The sequence below is a fragment of the Diospyros lotus genome, unplaced genomic scaffold (genome assembly GCF_014633365.1).
Source record: "Diospyros lotus cultivar Yz01 unplaced genomic scaffold, ASM1463336v1 superscaf1, whole genome shotgun sequence".
NCBI classification, from domain to species: Eukaryota; Viridiplantae; Streptophyta; class Magnoliopsida; order Ericales; family Ebenaceae; genus Diospyros; species Diospyros lotus.
The window spans coordinates 6,939,887-6,956,456 of record NW_026267104.1 but is presented as its reverse complement, the minus strand read 5'-3'; the positions used below and the strand labels follow the sequence as shown (position 1 = coordinate 6,956,456).

Here is a 16,570-nt window from a genome sequence, read left to right as displayed (position 1 = left end):
ATATTTTTAGATAAAGTATATTTGTTATATATTATTTTAAATTTAAATAATTTTTATTAATTAATAATAAATTTACCTTATCCTCTCATACATTAGTAAAAACCAAAAAAGAGCCTTCTTTGAATTACACTTTTCAACTTCTTAATATGTTTTTAAACAAACTTTAATTGCTTTCGTTATATTCAGTTTTATTTGTTCTTTAATTTAATTCAAGTAAGAAAACTTTTCAATAAAATTAAAAGCTCCATTTCTAAGTTTATAAAATTTATAAACATTGTAATTCGTTATTTTCTTTACCAAAAAAGGTGTATTTAATAAAATAAAACACCACATGCTTTAAGTTCAACCACAATATGATTTTAATAATATGGTTATCAGAGTAAACTATCAGCTATATTTAAACAATACTAAAATTGATTAATTTTCAAATGTATCACCAAAATTGACAGCCATTTGTGCAACTGTTCACTGAGAATGCCCCTTCAGTTGCGGTTTTTGATGTAAATACTTAACAGTAGCGAACATGAATGAATCCAAAGAAAAATGACAATAATATAAGGGCACATCAAGCAAATAGGCATGTGAAATGTACCCCATGCTATTTACTATAGTAACAACATTTACATTTATATCTATGTAAAAGTGGAGTAAGAAAGGGCTGTAGAAGTGAAATAAACACTGATACTATCCTGTGGGGAGCTGCTGCATTGCTAATAAGCTTTGAACAAAAATACAAGAAATTCTATACAATGTGCCAAAAAGCAAGCTACGGCAAGGGACCTCTGCCAAGCTTTTCCAAGTAATTTGAACACCCCCCCCCCCAATTTTCTTCTAGAGCATAGGGTCCACCGGACTTTTAACACCGACTCATACCATCAGTCTGTAAAGATGGACAGGAGACTTGCAGGAAAGCTGGGCTGGATGTTCAAAAAAGTTAGAATATAGCTAGTGACTAAAAACAACAACAACAACATATTCAGCCTTTATCCCACTATGTGGCGTCGGCTACATGACTGGCAAAGAAAAAATTGACAGTCAGATAAAGCTTTGTTTTTTTAAGCTTTAATACAGGTAGAAACAAACAAAAATTGTTATGGTGCAGTCACTAAAAACATTCTCAGAAATATGATCTTTATGCATTATTCTGGGTATAACTGTTGTTGCACTGTATAACAGTGGCATTGACAACGTGTTAATTCCCATTAAACTGCATCGTAACAGCAACATTACCTTGTCAAATAGCTGATCCCTTTTGACAAGCTTCTCCACTTAATTCTCTTTTGACAAGCTTCAGGATCTCAATAATCTGCTACAATCAAGGGAAAGGCTAATTCATAATAGTTCTAACAACTTGGAATTATATGACAAGCCAGCATCGCATTTTTTGGAAAGGAAAATACTCCTTCCAGATGCAAAATGTAGCAGCACCAGAAAGCATGTGCATGGGATGTTGAGACATGCCCGTGTGGTCAATCACAGGAAAGTTAAGGTCTATAATTAAAAATGAAAAACCTGAAGACTAATAGTAAGGCATATAGTGAATTAAGAACTTGAAAAATGCACCATTAGCCAATTGTAGGAATAATGAGGTATAAGGTCAAACGATGAAGATACATATGCTTTATTTTTCATTCTGCAGTGACCACATATGATCATGGACGGAATTGCACCAGGGAACCAAAACCATGTTGATGGATATTCATTCTGTTTCAAAGATCTCAAATGACTGGAAACTTGTTTATGCGCCTAAGTAGGTAAATGGTGCAGCACATGAGCTGTGGCTTAATGGGCTTTAAGAGCCTCAGTCACAGGTAATCTTGAGGTAGATGAGTTACCAAGGAGAGAGAGTCAATAAAAAGATCTCGACAGATCCTTGGATGGATAGAAAATTTTCCCCCCTTCTTTTCTGTTTGTTTGTGGTTAGGTTTATCTTCCTGGTTGAATTATGGATGTTTTGGCTTTAATGAAACTCATTAAGCATATATGAAAAAGTAAAAATAACATGGATATATAAATGTCTTGAATGGCATCATTAAACCTCTCAAGTGTTGAGTTACACTGTAAGGAATCTAGAAATCATTCCAATTATTTTCATGGTGAGACTGCCCAAGATGTCACAAACTGGGGTCATATCAACACATTGTGCAACAACTTATGTCACAAATTGGGGTCATATCAACACATTGTGCAACAACTTTGAGAGGCCTACAACTTTGGCCTGTTAGCACCAAAATAGCAAACAATTGGTAGTTTCAAGTGTTAATTCCCCAGATACCACAGTTGTGTTGGCATATACCTCACAAAGATTTAGGAAGGAAACAAAACTTACCTGTGCATGCCCCCCCCCAGCGTTTAACAATTTTTGAAAGCTAACCTCCAGGAGATTTTTGTTGTTACTTTTTGATTCACTTAAGTATCTAAAGTAAAATTATATGCAGGCTACTGTTGGTATTCATTATTTATTAAGCAAATAGAGGATCACCAAAAATATCGATATTGATAGATTTAAAATAAATAACTAATAACTGAGTTAGTTAGAGCCTGCAGCCCCTCTAAGTCACAAGTTTTGATTTTTGCCAGGTAAGATATGGTGTCCTCTTGTGATGAAACTTTAAAAAATCCCCAGAGGGGGTCTTCTGGTGGATGATATCTCTGGAGACTGCTTAGTAACACTCTTCCCTCGTAGGAGTAGGCTAAAGGCTAGCCTAATCATAGAATTAAAAAATAACTAAATATCTTAGTATAGCAATAAACTTTAGCAATCCCGTTTGTCAAAGAAAATAAAGACTAGAAAGAGATGTAATATCCATATATAAATGATGTAATTATATAAATGAATTCTCTCACTTGTTGATCTAGAATCACATGGAGGAACCTGGAAACAGTGCTAATTGTTTACATGATGCAACTGTCCACAATGTTGCAAGAAATATCTGAACATATCAACAAGTTGTCTACATAGCTTCGGCTTTTGCTCTCCCCGAAAAATACAAAAATTACAAGTCTTAATCGCACTAAGTGGGGTCTTCCACACAATGTTGCAAGACATCAAAATACAGAGGCAAGAAATAACATATAGCATGCTACAAGATATCAAAACTAATATCTTAGAAAGGTAGGATTTAACTAATGAAAGAGAGATACAACTTACCCCTGGATAATGTCGTAAAATTGGTGAGTAATGGTCAAGAGCTATATATATCTTCTCAAGAAGGCTTAAAAGTGTATCCACTTCATCACCCAAAAGATCAACCTGAATCCAAAAGGATAAATCCTAGTTAGAAAATATAACAGCTCATTTTGTTTCAATAACACCACGAATAAATTAAATAAAAATGATAAAAGCCAATATTGGCCCAAGATGTGACACTTGAGGGACGCAAAAAACATGTAGTTTCAGGCTCTGCTAGGTTGAGTTGAAGGGATGTTTTTTACTCTATATTTATTGCACATACAGCTCACAAACCAAAAAATTACATAGGCAATAGATCTTCATTTAATTTGATTAAAATTAAATCTACACTGCCAAACAAATTATCATTTCACAGTTAGAAATGAAGACTATTTATCTTACAAATAAAACAATTATGCTAACCTTTGGATTTTCCAAATATTAAACTATAATTGTACTAAGTTGATTGATTTGAAGGGCCCATTGATCTCAAATATAGGAAAAACCTACTAAAGTACTGCCTTGCTCAATATGATAATCAGATAAAAGTTAATTTTTAATACAGGAAATTTTCCTAAGCAGCCAAAATACCCAGATTACAACTCAAGAAAACTTCCTAATCCAACTCAAATAAATAAATGAATAAACTTTTACTCAAGATAGAAATTCTAAAATTGAGCTCTTCAAACCATAGATTAACAATTAGTCCTCATGATCGATAAACAGAAATTCCAAGACCTAGATATGTTGTAAAATGGACACAACAAATATAACCATCATAAATTATTAAATATAATGGCATTCTCTAGGTAGATTGGCATGAGCTTGGCTTTCCAAATAGCTGTCAAGGACAAAACTATTCAAGGATGAGGGAACCACCATAGTACTTGTTCTGCATCAATTTGCCCTTTGGACTCCTAACTAGACATAGTACTGCTACATCTATCTTGAATAAAAATAGAATGAATGGTAGCCATAACTTCTCCAGTTGAGCCGGCCTGCAATTTCTCAATAATAAAAGTTGGGAGTTTTGGCAACGTCAATTCCAGTTCAATGATCAAAAATCATTGGCACACTGGTCAGGGTATCTTACAAGCAGCAGCAGCATCAACTTCAAACGGCAAGGCATCAATACAATTTCCTATATGGCGGATGATTTATAAGACTGACAGACCATATTATGGTGCAACCTTGTATGGCTATTATTAATTATCTAATGCCAGTAAAATCGTGCAAAAATCTTACACAATCAAGATGTAAATTGTATGTAGAAAATATTTGAAAGAACTATATTCTTTGTTTTTTTTATTGCTAGGTCATTATTTGTTCTTTCAATATATTCCTATTCACTTCCCAAGTAGTCTCTTTTTCTAATTTCAGTAGAAATTCATGACAACAACAAATGTTTCAGCAGATAAGTTGAGCAAGTTTTACAACTTTTTCCATTGCTGAGTACTTAAAGGAACATCTGCACACACACACACAAGTACTAAACAATAAAAGAAAAAAGGCAGAGGGTTATGGTTCAAATCAATACATTCTATACCACACGAAGAAAATTCTTATTTTGTCAGGTATGGGTCAACTTGTTCATGTACTTCTGCCTCTGAACCTTAAAGTAACTTTTTCCAAAAGGTAGAAAACCCATGTATAGATTTCTTATAATGGAAAAAGGCAAAAAGAAATAAAATAAAAAAAATGGAAGAAGCAAAACAAGAACTTTAATAACTAAAAAATGTATTCTTCCCTGTCTCTATTTGTCACAACAATTAGATGCAGCCACCTTGAAAAGGACGCCCCGGGGGGGGGGGGGGGGAGATGCTCAAAAACATTACCAAACATCAAATGGTTCCCAATATGAGCTTTTAAAGACAGATCATTACCTCAGCTTCAGCCGTTCGAAGATCAGCACATCTCCTTTCAAGCTTTTGTTTGTACAATAATTTTGTTCTTTTAAGTGTGCTAGTTTTCTGGATAAGAGAAATCAATTGATGAGTAGATTCCTCCAACCTGTAAAGGATCATGCACAATATATTCAGTTCAATAATGTAGTACCTATAAGTTCTAATGAAAAATAACTGGTATTTGAATGTACCCACATTGTCCTGACCAACAAAATATAATAACCCAGGAACATTCAGGTATAAGAAGTTCTAATTGATTAGTACTTCCCATACCATAACTACCATAACTTGTAGGCAAGAACCAAATGCAGCCAATAAGTAATAGTCATCCTGATGTCTCTATTTAATTAATTATTAGTCTGAATAATAAGCCTTCCTAGGCTCAAAATTAACTGCTCTCAAATGTCAAATAAATGAAGCTTGGAATTTCACCCATGGTCCCACAGCAAGGAAACAGGGATGGGAAAACAGTATCCACAGACCTATATCAAGGCCAGGTTTTATATAATCAACAAACTAGAGGGCAATTGACCTCCAACATCAGAAGCCATAAAAAAGAATATGGAGGCATGGCTCATGTATACACAAACCACATAGAACAAAATTGACAAATTAAGCTCTAAAAAGAACAAAATGAGCAAATAAGTGAATAAATTAGAGGCAACTAATGATTGGGGGTCCATGAAAGTAACACACTTATCACACTCGCTAAAAATAAATATTTGATAGCTAAATGGAATGTCGGGAGGGGAAATAAAGTTTGAGTAGAAGACCAAATATGCCAATATAGTTATTTGGGAAACAAGGCAGATTTATTTGGAAACCAAAGAACATAAAAATCAAAAGGATAACCATAACCATAATTACCTCAAATTATTCTTCTTGAAGCCCTCAGCCACTCGACATTCAAAATCAGAAAGTGCCCTTGAAATTCCAAGAATAAGATCAACTGCTACCTTCATTTGCTTCTGCAGTTCATTTTCTTTCACTTCAAGCGATAAGATGGCATTTTGCTTCTCTTGGATAACAGCAAGAAGCTTATTTCTCTGTTCATCAGCTTCACTTACCTTATTTGCCATCAGTTCTAGCTTTTGATTACCTACTTCAATTTGTTCCATCACATCTGCCAACTGACGCTTAACTAAATCCAATTCCTCACTTTCCTTGGCTAACATTGCTTCCTGGCTACCAACATGGTCTTTTAAATTCTTTATTTCAACTTTATCTACTTCTATTTGTTTCACTGCATCTGACAACTCACCCTTTATCAAGTCCAATTCCTTGGTTTTTTCAAGTACTTTTAGTTCAAGGGAAACTCGATTATCATTTTCATGTAAATAATCAGTGCTCAAGTCACTGATTTGTGACTGAGCATCCTTGACAGAATCCCTGAAAATAACTGCACAGAGCCCTTCCTTGATTAAGAACTCGATATCAAAATCATCAATTTCCCGCTTGCTACAAACTTCAGTGCCTTCAACAGCTTCTTTATACAGGATTTCATAAACCTCTTGCATTACAATAGATTGCATTTCTAACTCTTCAGCATTGTGAATGACCTGGTAAGTCAACTCCCGGAGAACACATTTATATACCTCCTCAGAGACTGTAGCTTGTATCTTTCCATCCTCCACAGCAGATTCAAGATTTCCTATCAACTTCAGCAAGGCTGCCTCCTGCAAAGAATGTTGCAAGATCTTCTCAGTAGCATCAGAAAGCTGTGATGATGTACACTTCAACTCCTTCCTCTTATCTGAAAGTGAGTCCATGAGTTGGCGATTTTCTAAGAGGAGGCTGTTGAGTCTGTCCTTCAGGCTGTCAATAGTTTCACAATTGTTGCTCAATGTTGATAGTTTTTCATTTTCCACAAGGATGCCATCCAATTTTGAGATGACCTCTGGGATCTTCCTTCTCAATATATCCAAGTCTTTATCCTTCCGAAATGGTAAAGAAGACCCCTTTTCTTTTAAGAATTCTCGCTTAAGACTAAAACACTCCTCAATCATTTGTAACACCTTAGATTCATGGTTCCTCTTCATTGTTGTTATCATATTATTAAAATAATTCACAATCTCGTCTTTTGACAAGTGCTTCAACTGGGCTGCCTCCCAGTTCTCAGGCATACCATTTTTAGACTCCTCAAATATACCATTTCCCTCCCAAAGTGAGGTTGAAGATGAAACATGATTGCTCAAACCCTTGCGGATAAAATGATCCATATCGTGAGACCCTGTTTCAGGATGAGAAAGTGACTTTAAGATAACATCTAACTCCTTCTTCAAATTTGAAACCTCATTAATCCTTTCAACCAAGTTTGTGCTTTGGCTACTGCAGATAATAGCATTTTGATCCCATAATTTCCCTTCAAACTCTTCGTGAAGACTCCTAACTGAACTTTGCATTACCATTGCTTCAATCTCTCCCTGAAACTCCTGCTCTTGCCAACATTCATGGAGTGACATCTTGGTCAATTTAACCATATCATCAACCTGTGTGCACATGGTATCCAGTGTCATTTTCAGAGTATCAAGCGTTTTATCTACACCTACAAAACTTTCAGATGCCTTCTCTTGCAAAATTCCACCCAAACCCAGCAATTCTGAACCAGAATTAATCCTCCTCATAGAGCTACACCCCTTTATGCTATCAATCTCTTTCTTGAGACTCTTAATCAGCCCCTTGGCGGCATTTCTTAAGCTGCCCAAAGATACCCTCATCTTATCATGCTCCGCTAATGCATCAGAAAAGATACCATAGGACCCATTTTCCTCACTTCTCAGCTCATGATACACAACCAGCGACCCTGATGACTCACTTTTATCATCACCCACCTGGCAAGACCGCAACACTTCCTTCAGTTTCACCACCTCCAATTCCTTCACAGCAATTTTCTCTGCCGCCACTTGTTCAACTGCTTTCATCACCCCCTTCATCACAGAGTCACCAACCATCCTCGAAATTGTCAACCGAACATTAATATCATCCAAATAAGAATCCAAATCCTGAAGAAGGTCATCACCCAAGTTCTCACTCTCCATCACAACACCATTGACCGGTACCTTTAGTCCATTACTACTTGAACTGACACAACCACCACCAACATCTCTCACGCCAACCGTAACCTCCGGAACCTCCATCTTCGTGTAATCTATATATCCTACAGATCGTGGAATTGCAAAACCCAACACTTAACAAAGAATAAAACAAATCTCAATTTTGAAAATACCAGGCAGGCAGTTTAAGTGAACTGTTACTTCAAATACATAAAAAAGCAGTAACAGGAAGATATAGTCGAAGTTCAAAACTGAAACACGAGAACTTACAGGTGAAGCAAAAGGTGAATTACTCTCTCTCTCTCTCTCTCTCTCTCAGGGGGAGCAACGGCAATGAAAAATTAACGGTCAAAAAGGGCGTCAAAATCCGGAAAAGACCGTTAAAATTTCAGGCTTAACTATGCCAGAGAAGCGCTGCTGCAACACTCTCTCTCTCTGTCTCGCTTTCCGTTTGGGTTTGGGTTTTTTAGGGTTTTGTGAGACGACAGACGAAAGAGAGGAGTGGATTTGCGGCACTGAACAAGGTTCAACGAGCGGGAGGCTCGGAATGACCAATTACCTTACGTAAGCCGGTTATTTACGGAAATTGCCAGTCTCGACTTTTGGAGGCTTCATCGACCTGAAAGGGTAAAACTGTAATTTGGCACAGTAAGTATATAAAGTTTGTTCGTATTTGCTAAATAAGTAGGTAATGGTGTTTGTCGTTTTAAAATGTTTGTTTCAGCTCAGCCACGTCTCCCGTATACGTACGGAACGGACGCCTTTAATTTATTCAACCAAAAATAAATCGGATTTTATTAAAAAAAAATCATCAAAAATAAATAGTTAATAAATTTAAATCATTATTTTTCTACGTCTATTTTTATTTAAATCATTAAATCATATATGTATGTGTGTGTGTGTGTGTGAATAGAACTTGGTTTAAGTATATAATGTTTATGTTGACAGCATGACTATGATTTAAATCTTTGAGAAATGTTAAAAAAAATAGTTTTAATATCTTATATTAAGAGTAAAAATGATTTATCATTTGATGTCTAATTAATGTCACACTGAAGTTGAAGTGATTTACTTTTGTTATTAACATTCACCAGTCACCACCCTTCCTTCAGTTTGAAGTAGATTAACAGAAAACCTAAATATTTGAAAAATAAATAAATAAATAATATAAGCAAGAAGTACTAGTTTTAAACATGAAGCCATCAACACATTAATTACTTTTTTGTCTATGGGCAATCATGCTAATCATGATTAGCCTAACCTTTATTTATTTATTTATTTTTTGAATTAATCAAGCTAGCGACGACCCTATAATAAAAAAGAAAAAAAGCCAATAATGATAGGAGAGAGAAGCTCTTAATAATTTACTAACCAAAAAGCATTAACCCTGTAGTATAACTTTCCAAAAGTATATGTTACTTTTAACCTGTAAATGACACTAGTGGGTGCCCACTTTGCTTTCTTACGCTGGCAACAAAGACAAGCAGGGCAATATTAGACATTTTACTTCATTCTTCAAGGCCAAGGCACCATTGGTGGTGGTTTAGTAGACACGGAGGACCCAAAGCACCACTGGTTTCCTAAGGCCATAAGTTCAAATCTAAGGATCATTGTCCTTGCATGAGTGGTGATTGCGGCTGGCCTTATTGTTCTTTACCACAATCACACACATGTAAGAGATCTTCCCAGTTACTTGTTAAACGCTCGGTTGGGGTCCTATGTACCCAAGTACATCTATGGCTCATTTGAGTCTCCCTGGACTAGACAACGGTTAGGTGCTGCAAAAGCTCCGTCCTAGCAGGTTACACCAATGGTTGCCCCTGGTTATTCCTTTTTACGTGGCAACGAAATTCCATTATGAAAAGAAAGAAACTTTCTGCTAAAGGAACAAAGCATCACTAGCTTCTCCATGAAGTATAAATTATTGACCCAACTGGAAGCTAAGGCTTCATTACAAACACATGAATGTAACTAAGATGCTTAATAAACATTTCAACATTACAAAGATCAAACTATGAGAGACAACCTTGTAGGCTCAGAAGTTCTTCTGAATCTTCCCTTGTGCTCGATAATGTTGTTAGCAGAGACATGGCTGTTCTACTTAATTTGCTGAGAACTCTCCCGAAGCTCAAGCTGTGCAAGCCTCCAGCTTTCTGTCTCGAGCCCCAGTAGCCTAACACAGTGGTGATATGTGCATTCGACTCATAGCTAATGGATTAGAATGTAAATTTGGTTCTCGGTGAAAAGATAACTCATAATGATTAATTCTCTTTAAATGAACTGTTTTGAACCTGACTCAAACCAAATTATGGTGGCCCTTTTGCCAACAACATCGCTTTAGACTTTTGCTTCCAATGCTCAGCTTTGCCTTTCATGCTTTAGGGTCTCCTACCTGCAGTCCTATTCTGCCAGTTAGGTTATAGATAGCTAGGCAATATTTTCATACTAGAAATAACTTCCCTTTTAATTTCATCTCTTATCAACTTCCCAGTTGTTGTCAATGGAAACTGCTTCTTCCACATAACAAAACTTTTGGGTATTTTAAACCTGAAAATAAAAAATAAATTATGGAATGCATGGGGTGTAGCATTATGACACAACTTCAAAAGAGTAAATCTATATGAAGATATGGATGGAATGGATATCTGAAGCAAAACATGCCCTTGAAATATACTTCAAATAGAATAAATACCCAGTTAAATGCTTTTGCCGACAAAATTGCTGCAGACTCTCACTGCATAGTGTTTGGTTCTTGTTTTCAGTTGAGTGATCAGAACATGAATCAAGCCATTTCCAATTATCTCTTAACCGAACACAAGCTACAACCTTCTCTGCCAACCGAGTGTCTGGAATTCCAAGCACAACGACACCCAAAACTCCTGGATGTTGTGATAGGATAGCCTCCACCTGAGTCACCAAGCAACTAGAAAAGCTCAGAAAAGTTCAGAGCAAAGTAATCAATTTAAGCTAATGTGAACCTCCTCTAAGTGAAGTAATGGACTCCTGAAAGTCATGAAATTCGTTTAGGGGGCCTTGCAAGTAATGTAGAGAGATGAAAATGTTCTTCATTTTATTTATTTACTTATTTTTTGTTATTTCTATTTGATAACAACAGCACAGAAACCTACAATATTCTTGTATATACCTCTTCAGGATAGACATTTTCCCCACCACTCTTGATTCGACCCTTTACACGCCCAATTAGCCACACATTGCCATAGTCATCAATCTGGCCAATGTCACCAGTGTCGAGCCAACCCTCATCCCTGGTATTAGATGCCTTTATTGGAATTTGGCCCCAGTAGCCAAGCATTACATGGGGGCCCCTAGTTAATATCCTTCCAACACACGAAAAATCTTCTGTGCTGATCTTTAATTCAATATGGGGTGCAGGCTTGCCAACACAGGCAGCTCCTGGTTGATGAACCAAACCGCACTTCATATCTCCAGTTCTGTTGAAGGTGTGGTTTGATTTATCACTTTTGGGGTCATAGAGGGTCAAAAAGGTTAATGAAGAACATGCCTCTGTCATCCCTTCAGTTTTGAAGTAAAGCAAGGGACAAGAGAAAGTCAGGACACATAACATTGGCACTTTGAAGAAAAATTTATGAAGGAATCATAAGAGGAAGCTTTGAAGTAAAATGCTTTCATAAAACATTAACTAAGTAGATCCATGTTTGTTCAAACTCTAGCTGATCTTTGGCACAGAATCTCAAGCCCAGCCAGTTAGAAATAAAAGCTTAATCTGAACACCTTCACTGCAACTCTTATTTTGGTTTCAAAACAAAAGTAAGTAATAATGGAAGGGGGAAAAGATCTAGAAAAACTACTGAAGAAGAAGTAGAAATGAAGCAAAGTGGTATAATTATTATTAGGCAAATTCTTCACATTGCGTATGTGCTACGTGAAACCACTCAAATAGTTGTCACATATAAAGCTGAAGCTTACTAAAATTTTCATCATTTTGACATGTTAACAGTTGACTGGTCTGTTTGAATTAGTATTATACAAGAATTAATGCCTAGAATTGGAAAATGACCAAGAGAAAAATAAATCTTTCTTGTTTACAAGAAAACAAATTTCAGCACATAACCCTGTATGCATGAAGGAAAAGATCTGAGGGAAATTAATTTCTTAAATAAAATAATTATGGTAGCTTCTAAATGAGAATATATTGTTTGAAATTATTTTCTCAAAAAAGGCAGTGTATTCTCATTAATTTTCCTTTCCCACAAATCAAATTCAGCCTATAATTTTGTCAATTTCCTGATTTGTTACTTTATGAAGCAATCATTTGCCTTCTCGTGGATCCATCCACACTGTCATTAATTTTGGTGAAGTTTGCCTAACTATATGGCTGCTTCAGCTTGACACCTAATAATGAACCAGTTTGTCAACCTTGTAGACAACTTCACGGAACCTAGATTTGACTGAAGAATCTTGCTCGTTTGCTGACATGGTCAAGGTTACAAAACCAACAAACTGATTGCAGAAGTCCATTCACCTACTTCTTTAAAAATATTACAATATGATGTTTATATAAAAACTAGTTGCAGGATTAAGTTCTTCAGTCTCCTTTATCATTCTTCCCTCAAACATCTCATTTAGTGTCACAGGTAAAATCATAATTCTTGTTCAATTCAGAAGGTATTCTGCATCAAATCTCTCAGGTAAAAAGATGTTTCAAGCTTCAAGAGTACTCATTTTGAGATGGTGTGAACTTGAAGATACACTTGAATGAACAAACAAAATAGAGAGAAGCATACCATAAGCCGAAAGAAGCTTGGCTCTTGGAAAAAATACGGTGACCTCTTTGATCAGCTCAACTGAGAGACTGCCACCTCCATTCAATATCTTACTCACAGTTTCTTTCGCTTTCCACGAGTCCTTCACCCTGAAAAAGTTTCAAACCACAAAGGGAGATGAAGTTAATTTGGCACACTAAAACACTGACTAATGTTAATTCTGATTGTAAAACACTTGTCTATTTTCTTTAACTTGAAAGAGAAAATGATTGTAAAACATCATCTACTTTTCAATCTCTTTGTACCATGAATTCTAAAAAAATTACCTGATTAAGGAAATAATGTCAGCCATTATTGCAGGAACAGTGATAAGGGAAGTCACATGAAATCGTTCTATGGTTTCAACTGCTAATTTAGCATCAAACTTGGGTATCAAGATATGGCAACCTCCCACCATTAGCATGGCTATGGCTGAAGATATACCTCCAATGTGAAACAATGGAGCAGTATGCAGATACACCTGCAACAAACAACAATACAATTTAAGTTATCAGCCCTTAACTTCATATTAGTAACTGACTTGTCAGCTTCTTATAATCTTGCTATTTTCAGCCTGATTCAGGTTTGCCGCCAGAACTGTAGCCGTCCTGTGATTTAGTATGAGAAAAGGACAATCATGGATCATGAAGAAAGGAGTACATCATCCTCACTGTAACCAACGATGGAAACTTTTGCCAGGGATTGTACAATCAAAGCTGAATGGCTTACGGTAACTCCTTTTGGCCTTCCCGTGGTTCCTATGGCCAAAAGATAACCAATTTGATATTGCGATCAGCTCAAGTCAACAAATAATTAACAACTATAGTTCCTCAAAATATTCATATTTAGCATCTTGTATATCTTCATATATACCTGATGTGAAACATATTATAACAGCACCCTCAGGAGCCCAAATGTAATTGAATGATAGAGATCTTAAAGGCTTCTTAAGTGTTTGAGTCGTCAGTACTGCAATACAGAAGAACAGCCATATTGTGACGATCAATAAAAGAATTAGATTCTGATAATGCATATTATGTTCTACATTTCTCACACAATATTTAGAATCCAATGGATTTCATACAAAATGTTTTTCTGCTGTCATAGGAAGGGGAATTCATGAGAACATGCCATCTCAGAAAAGGTATACTGTCTCTCTGAAGGTCTGAATACCAGTAACTAGAGCATTCGTCGGTCACCAGCATTACTGGGCTCACAACCTTCATTGCAAATGTTGCCTCCTCCAAGCTCTGCAAGTTGAGATGTACTATTATTATCATGCAATACATGTACGAACCGACAACTAAAAAAGATGGCTGCATTTTAGGATATGCTGAAGCAAACTGTATTTTGTTTTCCTTTATTCATAACAATTGTCAAAATGACATTCACTGTCTGAAAGAATTATATCATGCAATAACAGCATCTTGATTACATTCACCCAGAAATCAAAGATATAGTCAATTGCTTTATATCCCTCCATAATATTTGGTACAGGATTCACTTTTTCTTTTTCCCTCAGTGTCAAGGATTAACTTTAATCAATCATGAGAGGTAACCCAACCTAGAATAGGGACTGAATTTAAAAAATATGGATTAAGCTTAGGTAAAACTCAATGTCCCTACTGGATAAAGCTACGTAATGCAATTAAACTACTTAGGAGACCACAACTTAAATGTTCAGTGTACTTGTTGGGTACATTTTTTAATTATTGGAAATTGTATTACCTCCTATGAAGACTAAGCCCAGTGTTTTAGCTGATCAGTGGGCTTATAAGGAGTAAGGGGTGATCAAATTACTTGTCTCATTGCAATTTCTGGCACTTGGCTAATGAATTTTGGCATGTGATAAATTTCAAAAACAAACAGCATGCTAAATAAAGAAAAGAAAATTATGTCTAGCTAAATAGATAAACCAAATATATATAAAATGAAAAGATTTTCAGAGAATTTACTGAATATACCCATCTGTAGTTGAGAGGAGCAGCTATGCCTCCAACAAATGCAACTGCCAGCAACCACTCCAAATACAAATCACTGCCCACAAAACCAAATATAATAAGCACATATCTGACACATATATCTGTGATATTACAATGTGAAAGCACTAGAACCATGTAAAAAACTTTGATATCCAGAAGAACCATAAAAGAACTGATTAATTCATTCCACTAATCACCATGCTACATGAATAACTATTATTTTTTTTTTCTTTTTCTTCTCTTCTACTCAATTGGAGAATAGATGAAAACTATTTTTTGTGTTTTGACAACATTAACGTTAATAATTTTTTAAAAGTTCAAATTTACCTATGACTTTATCACAGTCAATCGTTTAGTTGAAAGGGTCTGATGATCATTTGCTGATTAATATCCTTCTATTCCATCTTTTTGATTGCTCTCTTTTTCCATCCCTTTCCAGCCTTATTTACATTCCCTTCCAATCTTTTCCATTTCACTCATCTTCACCAAATGAGGAATTTTAGATAGGAATGTAATGTGTGAGACAGAGGAGGAACCTATTGAGCGCACAGAGGGCGACAACATCGCCCTTTCGGAGTCCGAGTTCGAGTAAACCACCGGCGAGGCCCAGGACTCCTTCCACGAACTGCTCGCCGGTCTTTAGGAGTTCGCCTGAGATTGTGACGGAAGACTTTGGCCGGAGGGTGGCTAGGCGGCTCAGGCACTGGCAAATGTGGGCGTCGGAGTAATTTCCCATACGGGCAAGTTCCCCAAAAACCTGTAAACACTCTACGAGGAGGAAGCCATTGAAACAAAGAACTAAAGAAGCAAAGCTACTACGTGTATGTGTCTCTGTTTTTGGGTGTTTGAATTTTGACGACAGAGAGAGGGGGGGAGACGATTGCCCAAAAGGTGGAGTTGATGCCTTATCTTATCTCTCTCGCTCTCGCACTCTGATTGCAAGCGAAGTGAGACGAATAATATTTGCCATTTTCCACGATAAATTCTATTTTCAATGATACTTTTTGCTCTCCATAATTAATATAAATAAAATATTAAATTTTACTATTTATAATTACATTTATTATTTTCTACAATCATTTATATTCTAAACATACTCTCCAAACATCATTTTAATTCATTCCAAACATACTCTCCAAACATCATTTTAAGACATTCAACGCACGTCAAACTCTCTTCTTCTTCTTCTTCTGACCATTAGAATTATTTGTTATATTATTATAATTATAATTTTTGAATGTATATTAAGTTATTTGTAATAATATTTTATTTTAATATTTATTGTTAAATTTTATTTAATTTATGATAAAATATTATAAATTTAATATAAATTTTAAAAAAATAAAAATAAACATAATTTAACTCAAAAAAAATAAAATTAAAGCAACATTAATTAAAAAATATATAATATTAATTCATAGATTTGAAATAATTTATATATATTTATAATAATTTATATACAAAATTATTATATGAATGTATGTATATAGTTATAATATATATATATAATAGTATAGATATAATAGTATATAATAGCATCCATTCTCCCGAACCCATGGCTTCGGGAGAATGGATAGTATATATTCTATAGTATTATATAATATGTTATCTAATTGAATTAGGATTCGAGAGAATTGTATTCTCTCAAATTCATGAATTTAGAAAAAATAATTTT

General features: G+C 35.4%; 2 protein-coding genes across 4 annotated transcripts; both read right to left on the bottom strand.

Annotated features, from left to right (window-relative positions):
- Window positions 1-528: 528 nt before the first annotated feature.
- Window positions 529-8,666, bottom strand: LOC127792918 (WPP domain-associated protein). 3 transcript variants are annotated; one of them, XM_052323581.1, is made up of 6 exons: window positions 8,400-8,666; window positions 5,944-8,233; window positions 5,056-5,182; window positions 3,152-3,253; window positions 1,231-1,306; window positions 529-917 (listed from the first exon to the last, which is right to left on the bottom strand). In XM_052323581.1, exons 2-5 carry the CDS (start codon window positions 8,211-8,213, stop codon window positions 1,235-1,237), a joined length of 2,571 nt encoding a protein of 856 aa, XP_052179541.1. In that variant the 5' UTR covers window positions 8,214-8,233; window positions 8,400-8,666; the 3' UTR covers window positions 529-917; window positions 1,231-1,234. The 3 variants fall into 3 exon arrangements, with proteins under 3 accessions (XP_052179541.1, XP_052179540.1, XP_052179542.1); XM_052323580.1 differs by having other exon boundaries at window positions 5,944-8,666; XM_052323582.1 differs by having other exon boundaries at window positions 529-912; window positions 5,944-8,666.
- A 1,296-nt stretch (window positions 8,667-9,962) lies between these two features.
- On the bottom strand, window positions 9,963-15,839 carry LOC127792919 (2-succinylbenzoate--CoA ligase, chloroplastic/peroxisomal). The gene is made up of 10 exons (XM_052323583.1): window positions 15,432-15,839; window positions 14,878-14,950; window positions 13,998-14,163; window positions 13,787-13,882; window positions 13,574-13,671; window positions 13,201-13,394; window positions 12,896-13,023; window positions 11,275-11,663; window positions 10,822-11,036; window positions 9,963-10,676 (listed from the first exon to the last, which is right to left on the bottom strand). The coding sequence occupies exons 1-10, from the start codon at window positions 15,629-15,631 to the stop codon at window positions 10,547-10,549; spliced, it is 1,689 nt and encodes a 562-aa protein (XP_052179543.1). The 5' UTR covers window positions 15,632-15,839; the 3' UTR covers window positions 9,963-10,546.
- Between the last annotated feature and the right edge of the window lie 731 nt (window positions 15,840-16,570).

What these genes read in the sequence shown, in the direction of transcription:
- LOC127792918 (XM_052323580.1), bottom strand. Translation starts at nt 8,213, where the DNA reads ATGGAGGTTCCGGAGGTTACGGTTGGCGTGAGAGATGTTGGTGGTGGT. An exon ending in TTCAAGAAGAATAATTTGAG is followed by an intron (nt 5,183 to 5,943) that starts GTAATTATGGTT and finishes GATCCTTTACAG; the next exon opens with GTTGGAGGAATCTACTCATC. An exon ending in TTTTACGACATTATCCAGGG is followed by an intron (nt 1,307 to 3,151) that starts GTAAGTTGTATC and finishes TGATTGTAGCAG; the next exon opens with ATTATTGAGATCCTGAAGCT.
- LOC127792919 (XM_052323583.1), bottom strand. Translation starts at nt 15,631, where the DNA reads ATGGGAAATTACTCCGACGCCCACATTTGCCAGTGCCTGAGCCGCCTA. An exon ending in CTCCTCTCAACTACAGATGG is followed by an intron (nt 14,164 to 14,877) that starts GTATATTCAGTA and finishes CTCAACTTGCAG; the next exon opens with AGCTTGGAGGAGGCAACATT. An exon ending in CAAGCTTCTTTCGGCTTATG is followed by an intron (nt 11,664 to 12,895) that starts GTATGCTTCTCT and finishes TCAAAACTGAAG; the next exon opens with GGATGACAGAGGCATGTTCT.